At 33.3% G+C, this 18,172-nt stretch overlaps 1 protein-coding gene across 1 annotated transcript; it reads left to right on the plus strand.

Moving 5' to 3' along the window:
• Positions 1-1,112: 1,112 nt before the first annotated feature.
• MS3_00006675 (uncharacterized protein) lies at positions 1,113-15,367 on the plus strand. The gene is made up of 3 exons (XM_051214881.1): positions 1,113-1,343; positions 12,329-13,691; positions 14,010-15,367. Exon 3 carries the CDS (start codon positions 14,057-14,059, stop codon positions 14,603-14,605), a length of 549 nt encoding a protein of 182 aa, XP_051068063.1. The 5' UTR covers positions 1,113-1,343; positions 12,329-13,691; positions 14,010-14,056; the 3' UTR covers positions 14,606-15,367.
• The last annotated feature ends 2,805 nt before the right edge of the window (positions 15,368-18,172 follow it).

Raw genomic sequence — 18,172 nt, forward strand, 5'->3', positions numbered from 1 at the left:
GGAGAAAAGAGCTTGGAATTATCTTGGTAACTAACGTAGTCTGCACAAAGGGGAGAAATAAGATTAAATTCCTTCATACAGTTAACTATCACTTCTTTACGCATGTATAAGTTTACGTTATTATGCTACACTATCTTAATTTAAAATGAACTTGGTAGCTTTTATTTACATTTAATTTATTCTGCATATCAAATATCCAAAGGAAAAATGATCATAAGACGGTGGTTAGAGGTAGTCGTCAGGGTACCCTGGATCTAGGTTTTGTGCTACTTGGCACTCGTCAGCAAGTTGTACCAGTACTCTTGAAGAAATCGATGCTTCCCCGACGAACTCGATCGTATGTCACCCAGATTCACAGTCAGAAACGTTACCACTGGGCTTTCTGGGCCGCGACTAACCTCCTGTAGGGCTAAGGTGTATTTACAATTGATTGATCACTGGGTGATGATCAATGTCAATGATATGAAATCGAATCCGTCAGGGAGCATCAGTTCCCTCAAGATTACAGTTGCACCTCGCTGATAACTGCCAAGTAGCACGAAACCTTGGTCCAGGGTTTCCTGTTCACTACCATCTTATTTCAACATAATGCACGCAATGTCGAGTCACCTAGAGTAGTGACCACATTGCAACATGGTTGATAGTATTCGATCTGCACTAAGAGGGACCTGATATACATGGCATCGATCACCACCCCATGATCAATCCATTGAAAAATGATCACTAAACAAATTAAATTATTGACTTATTTAAAGAAAACAATGTTTTCTCTAAACATTGATCAATAATTATTCATTCATATATTTTTTTAAAGAATGTTTTACATTGTGATCGAATTTTAACAATAACAACACACTATTATCACTAGTCATTCATCGAATTCATAAGATAAAAATATTTTTTTACAAAAACAATTAAATATCATTCTTATTATAGTTACTATTACATGGAAGTAATAAATAAATGATAAAGCAATTTGATTGGTTAATTTTCGTAACATGATAAAGTCACGTGAATATTAGTAAACATCTCCTTCATACAAATTATTGATCATATTTAAAATTTCTTTAGTCACTAAGTTAAAAAATAATTTAGTTTAAAAGTTAATTGATATTGTTGATATCAGTAGTAAATTTTCTGCGAATTGAAGAAAATAATAATAATAATAATAATAATGTTAATCAAATTTATTTTTCCATCATTAAGATCAAATACTAATCAAGAAGTTTGTCGTATTCATTATAATCGATCTTTGAAATCATTAAATATGGATTGGATTGCTAAAGTTATATTTCAGATTACTAATTTAAAACGAGATACATTATTTAGTCTTTATTATTATGGTAAGTAAACAAAAAAAATTTTTTTCTATCTATTTTCTATCTATCTATTCTCTAATGTTCATTAAAAGTGTAATATCTAGTATTTTTCTATCATTCTTTTGTTTTCATTCATTGAGTAAATTTCATATTATAAGGATATCATCTTTACTGGAGATTGCATTTCAATCGTTTAAAGCTACTTATATATATTCCCACGACGGGAAAGTAAGAACACAAAGACTGGCATAAGTGAAGATTTATTAACCTCCAAAACACAACAACAACAACGACAAATCTTGTCGACAATGCACTCATTTATATATTGATTGTACACCCATTTTGATTAATAATTAGGATTAAATTACATATATGAAAAATAATTTGAGTCATAACAAATCATATACTGAGCATAGTTCATGTCAATGGAATACAAGGAAATTCATTAGCCCCACGGCAATTTTTTTTAAAACCCCCACCCGCCCTTCAGTCATTTTAATGGACTTCTTTAATATGACTCCGTTCACAGATCGGACCAGCGTTTCTTCAACTTTGACCGAAATCCGCAACAGCCTGGATGATGTAATTCCAAATACTAATCCTGCAGCACCATTTATTAGCAAAATCAGGCAGTTACAGTTAGTTTTCATGAGAATTCCCATGGTATTAAGAAAACAAATCAAATCCCTATTACTGGAAGGCTTAGAAGCGTCGTCAGAAATCTCCAACCTACTTCTGTGTATTTTCACACTGTGTCTATGTTTATTGGAATTAAGCGTTCTGAGAAACTGTGATCGGTCAGACTTAGAAAGCGAAGATATTTGGACAACTATCAAAGAATCAAAGAATTTTTCTTTCACACCATACAATTTTTAGAAATGGGTGGTAGGGAATCTTAATTGCCGTGGGCTTAATGTCAACCGAATACAAGAATATCGCATATTATACAGAATAAAAATATCATACGGGAAAAGAGAACAAACATTACATTGAGTAATCATTACAGTGAATCAAAACGGAACCATAACTCATATTGAGTGAATCAATCGAAAATTGATTTTTCTTTCCATCAGGCTCTTATATATTGTACAACATAATAAAGGGAGGTAAAAGGTTCAAAAATGCTTGTTACTATACATATATATTGGACATTGAAAATAAATATTTTTAATATCCTAATGAGTGGAAAAATTAGATTTCCTGACGTTTTGTGACTTAGTGTAAGCCACTAATTCAGAGAATAAATAAATAAATAACCCGAGTTTCAATCTTGGCTTACACTAAGTCACGAAACGTCAGAAAATCTCATTTTTCTACTCATTGGGATATTACAAATATATTAATTTATTTATTTATAACAATCTACCCAATGCTTAATTTATTCGAAATTATCAAGTCAAGCCTTGATAATGATATCTACAAACTGTTAACAGTTAAAACAATTTGCATTTACCTATTATGTGCATTCATTTCAAGAAGAGAATGTGATTAAATAAACGGATTTGTTTACGCTATTAAAATGTTAATCATGAAATCAATATTTCTTTTGACTAAATATATGTTTATGTCAACTAATCAGTTGGGGTGTTATTCATTCAAATGAATTCATTACTAATTGTTTTGACAATAGAATTAACCGATGCCATTACTGGAATAGTTGAAATGGTCAATCTGATATTTAAACCTCTAAAGGCGAAATTAAAGGTGCAATTATCTGAGTATATTATTATTGAATGAATTATATATACATAAAATTTAATTAAGCCAGTATTGATCAAGTTGACTATTAATCGTAGTTCTATCCATTGTAACTCGTTTTTCATTAAAATCGGTGAAACTATAATTTATGGGCGAACCAATCAGATTTGGGATAACAAGTCTTGGAGTGTGGCGCGACACTCATTCATCCATTTGGATAAATAGTGTTTTAGCATTTTAGCTAATAAAAATACTAAATCTAATTCATAATCCTAACCATCAATTGTAAAACATAATTCTAATTCCTCACACTGGTTTATAACAGTCATTTAGTGCCAGTTAGTAGGTGGACTTTCTCAGGGTAACTTGAACGATTTTTTCTATTATTATATTTCGGTCACTGAATAAATGTATAAAAGATAACTGTTACATCTTAACCTTGTTTGAGACATTGACACGATAGGCTACCTAGTTTAACCTTGAGGCTAAGAACGCGTGAGTCCGACTTGTGACTAACGCCCTCGGGGCAGAAAGGCAAAACTATCCTGTCACTTGATTGGTTGGTCGGAGAGAGAGATGACACTGCTTGATTTAGATTAATATAACAAGACATAAATAAGTAGATGACTAACACGATCACAAACCGCGAACCATTAAAAAATACAACTAATAGTTTTGGTAGAAAATGGAGTGCAAGCGCTAATGGTTTATAGAATAAATCAGGAAGAAAACTAAGTGTTAGTATTTTGTGAACTTTGAAATAAGTGAAATAATCTTCGCAAAAGTAGCTTATGGTTTTCCATTACGGCTTTACTATTTTTTCTCTTCACATCAATAACTTTGATACTAAACAGTAAAAATGTGGTTTCTACATTGAGCCACAAGTTTTTAAATCAAAGTATTCATGTGTATTTCAGTGGCCTGCTGATTGTTATGTCCTATGGAGTTGTTAATATATCACATGACTAAATCGTCAATAGAACACCGACTTGTATGAGCTTGGCACTATGCCAAACCAATAACTCATAAACCAATACGAGCAGCCCAGAGTCAATCCTGAGTCCTCATTGGCTCCTCATGCCTAGCCCAGTCCGTTTGAGTTCAGAATACAGTTTCAGCGTCCACCATATGTATCATGTATCTCAGACATTCGCACTTTATATACAAGCAAATCAGACCACATCATACCAGGAAATAGAAAATAACAATTATACAAGATCAGGCCAAAAAAGGCTGTGTGTGAGAGAGGCTTTCTGGTTTTCAATGGTGGTCTAGCGTTCATCGATTCGTGATCAAAAACTTAGCAATCTCCACAACCCCCAATAATAATCACTATGTGCTCACTAGTGGCTGACTTCGTGAGGTGATTCTCGGTGTTCTAGTGAGAAGCCGTAACAAGTCGAGCTAATCCGTATGAGATAGAGATAGGTCGCACAATTTCGTAGATTGGTTGAAGTTAGACATTAACACTAATGGATGCCTGCTCAGTGGTTTAGAGCTTAGGCCGAAGGTCGTGGTTTTGAATCCCGCGAGCGGGATCGTGGATGCGCACTGCTGAGGAGTCCCACATTGGGACAAATGGCCGTCCAGTACTTCCAGGTTTCCAGTGGTGGTCTAACACCAATTGGTGCATGATCTCAATAAAAGATCCGGAACAACTTAAGAACAGTAAATCATATTATAGTAGTCAATAGTTCAAATGGAAGCTTATAATAAAAGGAACATTAATATACACATATTATAGTTACTTAATAGTTATATAATAAGAATATATATCTGATAACAGTCCATAAATAATTCCTAGCAGTTGCCATCCACATATTTTTGTTAAGATATAACACTGATTAGAACACATAAATTTTAACAGTTAAGTTATTCGTCTCAATCCACTAACCTAATTCTGTTTGAACTAAATAATGACATCAATAGCACTTAATGATTATGTATGCAATCAGTAAAGGCATTTTTCATCATCTGTCGGGCGAATTTTTGTGTACACTTACACTTTATTACAATTCAAGTTAGATATACTTAACAAAGCTAATAATTAATCTTGAAGATGCCACAGGTATTTGGAGTTTGACAGCGCTTTAACCAGTAACACCTCCTACTATGAATCTTACCCACTAAGTGCAATGAAAAGGCAGAAGCGAGAAGGTTGGAAGATATATTTGATAGGCTATCAATATGTCGAGGATCTACTGATCTAATCTGCCTAGCGATTTCAGGGGATGTTGAGCACGGCGTTCCCACTCGTGATCTGGTGTGGATGCATGACCGACCGCCTTCAGCTAGGTGAGTCCATTAAAAGTAATGTGGTCAACATCCAATGTCGAAGACTTAAAGAGCTATTGATTTTGGGGATTTATTCACCGTTACAATCTTATTTACAAAATCCTACATTATTGTTATTATCATAAAAATTTACTGTTATAATTCAGGTTCCTCTTTTCACTCTTATTTTAACTTATATCACTCTAAGTTTATGTAATCTATTGAAATAATATATTAAATATTGTAATGAATAGTTTACAGTTAAACAAAATTAGGCAATTTGTTTACGTTGTTTATTTTCAATCTGATCAATTCGGTCAACAAGATATATTTGTATCATCATTGACACTAATTTCATTTTATGATGGAAATGATTTAGAAAGTAGTAAGTAAAACGTCATAACTACAACTACATAACACTTAGAGTCAACCGAAATGTGAATGTAACACAAATTCCATGAGTTACATCAAAACATGACATTTTGTTATGATTTGGATTGAATAGAGTAATGCGTTTTTTGTTGTTGTTGAATGATAGACATTGATTATGTGCAGATAGAGTATAATACTTTTGGTAGAGTATTTGTTATTATTATCAGATTGGGTTTTGTGGAGATTTTTAGAAATTTTACAAGTTGAAATCATGAGCCAATTTAAGCTAGACCACCATGGAAAACCTGGAAGCACTGGACGGCCGTTTCGTCCTGGTATGGGACTCCTCAGCAGTGCGCATCCACGAACCCGCCCCCGCGGGATTCGAACCCAGGACCTACTGGCTTCGCAATTGGCTCATGATTTCAACTTGTGAAATTTCTAAAAATCTCCACAAAACCCATTCTGATAATAATAATCACCTGCTCACTAGTGACTGATTTCAGGAGACACTCCTGGAGTTCTAGTGAGAAGTCGTTACCAGTGGAGTTCAACCAGGTCTGTTGTGAGATAGGAACTCACTGAAGACAATGGTGTACGGTGGCGCAACTTCGTGGATTGGTTGAAGTTAGACATTAACACCGCTGGATGCCGGCTCAGTGGTCTAATGGTTGAGTGTTCGCGCGCGAAGCCAGTAGGTCCTGGGTTCGAATCCCGCGGGGGCGGGCTCGTGGACGCGCACTGCTGAGGAGTCCCACACTAGGACGAAACGGCTGTCCGGTGCTTCCAGGCTTTCCATGGTGGTCTAGCTTCAACTGGCATATGATTTCAACTTGAGAGGATTTGTTGTTACAATTTTACAGCTTCCGAGAAAAAAATTATTCAAAAACGAAGATTATTTGAGCGAACAATTGTTTTCAATAACTTCATCATCAGGCTCTACAGTTATAAGTCCATAATTATAATATTTTACAAAGGCCAAAAATAAGGCATGTTTTAATGAGTTTGACAATGTTATGTGTTAAAAAAAATGGTGAGCGTTTGCATCTGTTACGATATATATATATACTTCGAAAAATTGTAATATTTGCAAATTAGAAAGGTCATTCAATAAAGGTCAGTAAATTATTCAGTAACAATAAGATAATATAATAGTCACAATTGATTGATCACTGGGTGGTGATCAATCTCATGCTTGTCTAGTCCCTATTAGTGCAGATCGAATGCTATCGATCATGTTGCAATGTGGCCACCAGTCTAGGTGACTCGACACTGCGGGCACTATGTATTGAGATTAGATGGTGGTTGGAGGTAGTCAACAGGAAACCCTGGACCCGCGTTTCGTGCTACTTGGCACTCGTCAGCAAGGTGTACCTGTAATCTTGAGGGAACTGGTGGCCACATTGCAACATGATCGATAGCATTCGATCTGCACTAATAGGGACTAGACAAGCATGAGATTGATCACCACCCAGTGATCAATCAATTGTGATTACATCTCAGTCCTACAGGAGGTTACTCACGGCTCGGATAGCTCAGTGGTAACGTCTCTGACTGTGAAGCTGGGTGACACGAGATCGAATCCGCCAGGGAGCACCAGTTCCCTCAAGATTACAGGTACACCTTGCTGACGAGTGCCAAGTAGCACGAAACGCGGGTCCAGGGTTTCCTGTTGACTACCTCCAACCACCATCTAATAATATAATAGTACTATTGCAAAATTGAAAATAATTTTGTCAACTGAGATAATAATAATAATAATATTGTTGTGTGAATATAATATGTAATAAGGGGGTGTTATCAAGGTAATTACGGTCAACAAATTGGGAATGATGGATATGAAGATTAAGATATAGATAATGACAAATAATGATAATAAGGAAAATAAATAAAATGAAGGAAGGAAGGGGTAAGAGGTTTATAATATTCAGTCTAGGTATTTGGTGATCCAGTCGTAGGCCAGGGTAAACATAGAGGCTGGATATATTTTTTCTGGATGCATAAATTAAAACATGCCTTATTTTTGGCCTTTGTAAAATATTATAATTATGGACTTATAACTGTAGAGCCTGATGATGAAGTTATTGAAAACAATTGTTCGCTCAAATATTCTTCGTTTTTGAATATTCTATGGGGATTTTTAAACTGCTGAAAAAATTATTATTAGATGGAATACCTGAATCTTTTTAAAATTCTTACAAAATCGGCAAACAAACAAACAAAAAGTTAATTAAAAGAGGATAAGTTCTAAGGTTGTTTTTTAAAAAAACTAACTTGGATAGTACAGTTTATGTAGCGTTATATATAATACTGCTTATATACCTCTTGTTTTAAAATAATCATTCTTTGTTGAAAAGTCAATCAGCATTTAATGAGACATTTAAGTGAAAATAATAATAAATTCCAAAATTGTTAAAGTTCTACAGTTAAGGTAACATGACTTAAATGAAATCACATTACTAGTACTACTATTGATTCTTTAAAATATAAAATGAATAAATGAATTCTTGATAGGAATATTGTTGTTTTGCTTCTTTTTTTTAATGATCGACTCATTTGAAGGGTTCAATTTGAATGATTTATTAGACTTATAGAGTAATGAACATATTCTTGGATAGTATGAAACAGTTTGTTGCATTATGTAAAATCACACACAACATTTACAAAGTATGGAAACAATACAATCAATACACTATTTGTATATCTTCTTTGAGTTATTGGGATAAGTAGAAGTATTTGAATTATTATACGAACTAGGAATCTCCGAAATAGAGCAATTTAAACCAAACAGAACTAGATGAGTACAAATAAGAGTATTATTTTAAGAATTCAAAACCAGGCAGACATCAAGTACAAAAGAATCATTAGCTCATATAAACACCACAGTTATCCTTTACAAACTCCATTATTCTTTTATATCTGTTATTATTTTAACTGCTTTCCGTTTTCTTTTATCTTTTCTTCACTTTCCTCTTTTGTCCGGAAGAACTCTACTTTGAATTTCTGATGTATACTATTTATATCTGCCTGTACAAGTAGTACACACCACGATGGTAATCAAGGTATGGCTTACTTTAAATGTGATTATTGGCAATCAGATTTGGTTCACTGGAAAAGGGCGGTTTTGTCCAGTTTAAAGTGTGCCAAGTAAACGTATGCATATATTGATATCCTTAGGCATAGGGTGAGTAGACAGTACTGCAGAGCTTCGAACTAGGAAGAACCGAAAACAGTACTCGTGGGTTTGTATTGATTATTTGCGTTAAACGGCAATGTTATCTCAATCTTTACTTCTTTAGAATTATTCAGACTTACTAATTGTAAATGGCTATTTCCATTGTTCGTATGGTGGAAATAATTTACATTTTAGTGTCCACCCATTAATGTATTCCTATTACTAAACAATGGTAAATAATAAAATGTGGTATTTTTTATAGATATTTGTCTAGTTCGAAGATATTTTTACGATAAACGAACGTCACCTAGAGCACCACTGAAAATCGATAATTAGTGAACGACTGTTTCATCCCACTTTGTAACTAAGTAGTGTACATTTCCGAGGGTATTTCTTTAGTGAGGTTTAAAGATCAGAGATCGTATCCTTCGTTTAGATCTCGAAATCTCATTCGTGTTTACAAAATAATCAACAGTGTGAGTACAACATAATCTTTAACGTTATAAACACTGAGGTAGCAGATAAAAACTAATCACTACACGTATTTGTAATATTTATCCAACAATTCACTTGAGATAATTAAGGTGACAGTTGTCTGAAAAAATAAATTATCATTTTATAAGCCAATGAAAATCAATTTCTCTAAAATATACTAGTACATAAGTAAATTATACGCAAGTTCTCACATCATCATATCAAATAAATTTGTTCCAACTGAATTTCTTGTCTTATATTTTCTGATCAGTGAAATTATAATAACATGAAATCTTGTTATACTGTGACGTAACTGTATTGAAAAACGTAAACGGTGTGTGCGTGACTTCATTTACTGTATACTGGAACGGTATTAGGAATATTTATATTGTTATGACTTTATGTCCGGCTTTTCATCGCGTGATTTATCCACCAATCAAAATACGGCTTATACAATTTTAGCACTGTACCAAACCAATGATGTTCGACCGGTATGAGCAGCCTAGCGTCTTTATTGGTCCTATGTCCAACTAGCCCGTCCACTTGAATTCAGAACACCAATAACAGTTTCCACTATGCGAATCATATGTTTCAAACAAACACCGCAATGCACCATAAAATAGGAAATAACATTTGTACATAATAAAGCCAAAAAGTGGCTGTGAACGTGGGAGACAGTAGTTAATAAACTGAGCATAATTTAGGGACAGTACATCGTATAATAATAAATTATAAGTCAAAATGAAGCTTATAATAAGAGGAATATAAATATACATAATCTAGTTACTGAACAGTTATACAATAAGAATATATAGATAATATTAGTCCATTAATAGATCTCAGACGTTACTCGTACTTTAATCTTCGCTAGGATATAACATATATATGTCCAACAGATTTGCTTCTTTAACATTTTTTCACTCAAACTTAGTAGTATAAGAAATATCTGTTGGCTTGATGTAATATGATCATCTTATGAGGAAACATGTGATTAACAGGAGGTTTGTCACATCTATGGAAATTATTACGTTAAAAGACTAGGTACCTTTGTCATAGAATACAAATTTCTAACAAATGATTGAACAAAACTTGATTTTTTTAGCATAGAAGACCCATATAAACATATGAACAATGCAAAACATGTGTTCTATAGGATATAGACAACAAATACTTCACTTAACGAATATCATGGGTTTAATGTGCTATATCCTAGTGAAGATTAAATTACGGGTAATTTCTGAGAACTATTAATGGACTAGTATATATATTCATATTTTACAACTGTTCAGTAAATAGATTATTTATATCTATATTCATCTTAGTGTAAGCTTCATTTTGGCCTATAGATTATTATTATACGACTTACTGTTTTAAGTTATGTTCAGCTTGTTGATTACAGTCTTCCACTCTCACAGACACTTTTGGGCTTGATCTTGTATAAATGTTATTTTCTATTTTATGGTGTGATGCGGTCTGTTTGGTTGGAGTGTAAACCAAGTATGTTTGAAATAAGTGATTCGCATAGTGGGAGCTGTTATTGGTGTTCTGGACTTTTAGTGGCCCGTCACGTTGACATCAATTAGATGCACGATGTTGTCGACGGGCTAACCACTTTAGTGGCCCGGGATCTGGCTCCAATTAAATCGTATGAATGTTCGTTATTTAGTGATTGCTGTCAATATATATATGTCGCCTATCCTCGCATATTTCATCGACTTAAATCGCGTTAGTCAATAACGGAATTAAATAAGTCAAATACGAGTATGAATTTTGAATACGTATATTTCATACAATCGTTGATCCGGACAAAATATCGGAGAAGCAAAGGGGAGAGAGCGAAGCGAAACGATGCGCGTTGAAGAAGGCCTGTAAGCCAACTCCGTTTAGTCAAGCGTTAATCAATATTTATAGTCACACAAAATTAAGCTACATACATGTGATGAATGAGATAAGAAGGACACACACATATGTGCTCACATTAAAACAGCCAAGATTGATAAGCAAATAATTAACAAGGTTAAAAGTGTGACTCAAGTAGAATGAATAGATTGGCCTGTCCGAAAGCTAGAATAAGTTATGTGGGTTTAACATAATAATCGACACTACAGACTCAACTGGACGGACTAGACGAACAAAGGACTAATTAGGACGCTAAGCTGCTTATACCGCTCGGACGTCATTGGCTTAGCACAGTACTAAGATTGGATTAGTCGTATTTCGATTAGCAAATAAATCAAGTGATAATAAACCGGCCCTAAAATCACAACATAATTAATATTTTCTTATTAGTTAGCGTAAACTTGTACTGCACGGATTGATCAATCATTATTATTTGAAGATTTTATGATCATTAAAGAAGTTAAATAATAAACATAATTCCTAGGATGCTCGACCTAATTCCATTCATGGTATTTCTATATAATCTTAGAATCAAATAGATCCAGGAAAACTATAGAACTGAATCATTCGTTTTCTTAATGGCTATTTTCGATGTAGATTTCTCAAAGTTTCAGTAAAAGCCATGACCTATGAAGTCATTTATTTTTTAGAGTAGGATAGCCAGCAACTGAATAAATAGAATAATAGTCCTTTGATAACAACAAGTGATCGGATTTGTTAAATGCAAAACATTTGATGTCAAATCAATAATCAATCCGTTTTGTGTTAACAATGAGGCCCAGGGATTTTCTGTCTGATAATGTGTTTTACTATGATCGTTCACAGTTGAAGTATACGGAATATAGATGAAAAGGTTTCCCAGTGATACTTTGTTTTCAATGGTTTTTCACATTCTATCAATCCATAATGAAATTATTTTACTTAGATTAATGATGATGATTTTTAGAAGATAGTTCAGGTAATTTCGATATACTGGATAAAGTGTTAAAAATGTCTGTAACTGGTGATTATTGATTTGATTAATAACATCTTGAAATTCACTAACTCTTACCTTAGGCTACATTTTTCATTATAACAGCATTTTTATTCTCTATTCATTTTCTTGTTTATTTCTCAGTTTTCTTTCTTAACTTCAGTGGAAAAAGAAATGAATTACAATCATCCCGTCTAGAACTATATGCTCAGATTTCAAAGTACGATATCCAGTCAAGTAAACAAGATAGTTACGTATATACATAGTCACTTCTGACGTAACACATAATAATAATTAATCAATCAAAAATGTGATCTAAATATATATATAGTGAAATAAAGTCAAAATACTGAGTGGATACATAAAGAATTGTTTATTTAGACAAATTGTGAACAAACTGAATACAGAACTGAGATGAATAAACATGAAAATAATAAAAATGAGCTAAGAATCTCTTTAGATCATTTTATAATTTACTCTTGATATTGATGAGTTCACTGAACGATATGGTTTAATCGTCTACCTTTAGTTGTCATTAGGAACAACATCGTGAATGTTTACTTCATGTATGATGGAGCTGTACAATCGTCAACTAAATAATTATGTTTCAAATCACTTTTCTGTATCTTATTTTGTTGATCATTTTCAGAAAAATTTCTACTCTTCCTCATACTGGACAAGAAAACTACTTTTCATATCTCTCTTCTACGTGTTATTTTCACTCGTACTGCACTTTTAATTTTTGACTAACTTATATTATCTTTGTTACTAATACAGTAACCTTTATTTTCGACTATATTATCTGCGAAGTAACTATAGATACGGTTATACTAATCCAGTAAATGACGTCATCAAAATTAACATTCCCCTTGTTTCACTGTCTTGATTTTGTTCAGCAACGTAATGGTTCTTTTCCGTTGTTTTAAAACATATGAATTCCTTGGAAAATACAGTTTTAATGGAGTTAAGTACCTATGACCGATAATGATGACTCTTTTATGATAATAGAAACCTTTGCTATCGTAGTTGAATTGTTAAAATTACTGAAGTGACTAACATATGATAATTTCCTCACGGAAATAATTTCTAATCACAAGCCTGTTATGGATGCTGAGGAATAATGTGCCAATCATTATCATGTTAAGTCTAATGATGTCCTTGGACGTTAAATGAACATTTCCTATTGGCCGTTATTTATTTCACTCGTTAAATATTGTGTAAATGTTGTTCTCTATTTTATGGTACGATGTGGTTTGTTTGTTTGGTATATAAATAGAGTATGGCTGAAATATAATGATTCATTACTCAGAGGCTGTGACTTGCATTCTAGACTCAACTGGCTGGGCTAGACAGGGGAGCGGGACCAATCAGAACCCTAGGCCGTTCATTACGTGTTTTCCGTGTACCTGAATCGATCAATAAAACGCTGCTCCATCTAACCTGCAATCCACCCGTTACAACAAAGCCAATAAATTTCAGAAAACGTAGTAACTTAGTAAATTCGAAGGTAATTAAAACTTATTTTTTACACAAAATATTCAGTCAACATAATCATGACACATCAGTTAACAAATGATCATCAAATGATAAGAGAATGAATATTAAGTAATAATCAACATGAATTTACTTTTTCCCAACTAAGTACTGAATATTATCTTTCTACTATGGGAAAGAGTTATATCTGGATTTGAAATGCCATAAAACAACAGATTACACAAAATTAGTATTAAAATGAGCTTAATTGTCAACTACATAAGATTTTCTACAGTTACTTTTGCTAACGTACTATTTTCGTTATTTCTTTTTTGTTGTTGAAAATCTCCAGGTGATAACGAATTTGTGCAAATCACAACAAAATCATGTTTGAAAAAAATGGCTAAATATTTTAGTGATAATGGTCAAATCTGTCGAATTTATACTATTCCTCATTTGTACTCCGATGGAAAACCTCTGAATTCATTTTTCAATTTTTGTAGAGCTGATGAATTACCAAATATTTTAATACAACCACTTACTATTGAACACGAAAGATTGAATGAAACATGGTTACAAACTCCATGTAAATTATGTGAAAAATTCAAATGGTCAGGTGAACGATATACTTGTTTATTTTGTCCAAATATAGTCTTATGCAGAGAATGCTTTTATACAGGTTATCATAAAGAACATCCTCTTTTATGTACTCGTAATAATAAATTATTTTCACAGAAATTATTACAATGTTCACGTTTAGCTGTAGCATCAGTACCATGGAGGAATACATTACCAAAAGTTAACAGAGATCCGGAAACTGATGATAGAATAAGACAATCAATTAGTATGATACGAAATAAAGAGAATAATTATTTCAATCAAAAAGATGAAGTTTCAAAGAGTGAAAAACAAAACAAACGAATAACATTGTTTAAGAAATCAGCTTAAATGGATTGTTATTGAAATAAATTTTCTTTATTCTGTTCACAATAATCATAGTTTGGTTGAGTCAAGAATTGTAACATATTGTTCAACTAAAATAAAACATGCTATTAAATAAGATATTTCTCTATTTGCTGAGCGAATTTTCATTCTTGTTATTTATGAATAATTACTTTAAGAAATATCAGTTATCTCCGACTGTGAACCTAGGTGACAAGGGATCGAATCCGTCAGCGACCATCAGTTCCCTCAAGATTAGAGTTACACCTTGCTGATAACTGCCAAGTAGCACGAAACCTTGGTCCAGGGTTTCCTGTTCACTACCATCTTATTTCAACATAATGCACGCAATGTCGAGTCACCTAGAGTAGTGACCACATTGCAACATGGTTGATAGTATTCGATCTGCACTAAGAGGGACCTGATATACATGGCATCGATCACCACCCAGTGATCAATCAATTGCAAATTACAATTTCATAATGTGTAGGGAGATTTGGTACTTAAGTTTCATGGGGAAATTATAAAATTTAGGGAATTTTCATGTTGTAGTGGCTGTGCTTCGTTAATCATTCACCTTTGTAACTGTTATTATATACATTTCAACGGTGTTTGAAATCAGAAGGCAATAAGAAGCGGTGATAACAGTCTATTGGCGGATAGTACGAATCACAAAGCTATAGGGGCATTGATCGAATTTGTAGCAGAGAAGCAAATATTCTTATTTGCTATTCATTTATTTAGTGAATATTCAAATATATATTTAATTATTAACACTAGAGTGAAGCTATTAGACTTCACTCACAAACTTTCTTGAATAGTTTTGAACTTATTAAGTTTTTTTTAATGAATGAGTTTCATGGCATCTAGACTTTTTAAAGATACGTATAAGGAAAATATACTAACATCCATCATCGTTTGGCCCAAAGGTTTTTAGTAATTATAATTATAATCATTCAATTTAAAAGATGACAAATATGTGACGATTTATTGCATTATTTACATGACTAAAAAAGCGGGCTCAGAAGTTTAAGTAAGTTACGTTTATGAATATACAGAAGACTAAGTAGTAGTAACTGATTCCAAGGTATTGTTAGATTAAAATTAAAGTCGAAGAAGATTAAAGAAAAAACTGTACTTGATGGCAAAATTTGTATAATAGGTACGCACCAATGAATACAAATGATATGGTTAACCGATACCTAATTGATTTGAGTTAGATTAACATTCAAAATTGATTTTTTCCAATCTTCTATGGAATTTCATTAAATTTTAAGTACTCATATTAGTAATATCTACTGGTCATAGATAATTAACGATATAATAGTGTATATCTACATTTATTCGCCAAATTAATAATTAATTCATGTCAAGTACAAGTCAGTTTATTGAGCACAGATCATTATAAGTCACAAAATTCAGCAATTTGTAATGGAGAGTAGATGCATCGCTATAGAACAGAAATGAAAAATCCTATATAAAAGCAGCAAGGAAACTGTCTAAAGAAAAAAGATTTCATTCAGATATGAAGTATTTACTGTTTGTTATTCTTATGACCGATAGTTTATACTGTTTCTTTTAGTGCTATGTGTACTTTGTGTATTGGTCACCATTTTAAGACTGATTGCAGCTATCATTACCTTACTGTATACATGTTCTGAATCCAAACTATGTATCTGATATTGTTGGGTATTTAATAACCGTTTAATCTTCGTTTTGTTCAAAACTGTTTCTATGGTGCTCATTGTATTGGATTGTCATACTCTTATTGAAACTTTATAAACTGATTGCTCTGTTTTATGTGGTTGATTTTTAAGCACGTCTTCTGTTTGTTTTAAGGACGTTTGCCATTATTCACTGTTGGATGTTCATCTTTGGAGCAAATTTAATTGACTTAACCTTCTTCTTAGAATAGGATGCTTCATGAGACAAAGACGATTGTTGGTGGCGATTTAGTCAATTAAACCTGACCCGGGTCTATTTGTTATTTAAATTTAAGAAAATTGGTACAAGAAGCAGTCATAATTTGCGGACGCCAGGACTGGTTGGAAAAAGCGGAGAGGTGGTCAGTGTATGACATGATGTCGTGGTATGAAAGAAAGTTGCAAAGGACTGGCTTCTGTTGGTCCTTCAAGATTCCCTGGTTGGGGTCCGAGGGATGGTGCAACACAGTGGCTAGAGACGTTATCAGATATGCCTCAGAATAGAAGCTAGTGGCGATCCTGCTGTAAACTTCTTTTACTTTCTTCATAAAGGGTGGTTGTATCTTCCTTAACTGAAAGAATTCTTCTTGTTGTACCTTTCCGTTTCCCCCATTATTATTATTATTACTACATTACCTAACACTAATCTATGGTCGTTATTGTTCTTTTTTTCTTATATACTCCTTACCGTTTTCTCTTCCCATTCTCATTGTTTTGTGTGGAGCATATATATTTGGTGCCGTCTTGTACCAAAATCTATGTGTTCAAATAAAATAAAATAAGAAGCAGTCTACTTCGACGGATGACATATTTTCTAACTGGACGACGACAGAAAAAATCGGTGGGGTCCAAGATGCCTAGTTGAAGACCACCATGAGGAATTTTTCAGGACCAGTGGTTCTATTCTATATAGAATGTCGCAACTACTTACCTAATATCTTTGATCTTATTTTATGTAGGTGATATCGAAATGCAAAGGACACAACAAAAGAATATAAAAGAACATAAGAAAATTCTAGATAAATTAAATGGATGCTCCGATTGTTGATAACCACAGTACTGATGTGAATAATAACATATAGTAGTGAGATGAAAAAGATGTAACAAACTTAAGATCTAATAAAAACGTGCGCAGGTTTGAAGTTGAATCGAACAAAATGAAAACCAGAGAGAGCATTTCGAGTGGGAGAACTGACTCTCCCCACCCTCGGCCGTATCAAGGTATTTGGGAACCCGTAATTCCTTAAAATGTTTTACCACAACCTCTTTATCTAAATTTTAAACGGCTAGCATTTTCAACCTATTTTTTGTCTTATCCTAAGTTCTATAAACAATCAGAAGATTTTGTCAGAACGGAGTTGAATAATAATAGAATACAAATGGTATTACGGACGTGAACACCTCAAGTAGGCTTCAAGATAGTATTTGTCTATCCACCACCCAAGACATTCTTCCTTATGACCCCAGAAAAGTTTGTCACACAGAAATACTACGTTAACACCAATTAGGCCAGATAATGTAGCGATTGTTTGATGACAACCAAAACTGATGTCAGTGAAAATGGAACACATAAGTTAAGACCTCGTGCAGACTTTTCGGGTTTCGTCTTACAACTCTTCCCATCTAGTGATAAAGGTATATTTATGTGCCCAGTGATTAGTCATGAGCACATGTAGATATCTGGTAGTGACATTGTTTGTGAGTGCATGTCTATAAGGGAGCCCGAACCTAGTGTTTATTTTGCACCTCTTTTAACAAATTAATTATGTAACGTGTGATTTTTTATCTATGTCATCTGCTACACCAAAAATGTTCACAAACCGATAAGGTATTTTTCTTTTCCAGATGTACAGTGATGGTAATAGGACTC

The sequence above is a fragment of the Schistosoma haematobium genome, chromosome 2 (assembly GCF_000699445.3).
Source record: "Schistosoma haematobium chromosome 2, whole genome shotgun sequence".
Lineage (NCBI taxonomy): Eukaryota > Metazoa > Platyhelminthes > Trematoda > Strigeidida > Schistosomatidae > Schistosoma > Schistosoma haematobium.

Excerpts from the sequence above, each read along its gene's own strand:
- MS3_00006675 (XM_051214881.1), top strand. The coding sequence starts at position 14,057 with ATGGCTAAATATTTTAGTGATAATGGTCAAATCTGTCGAATTTATACT.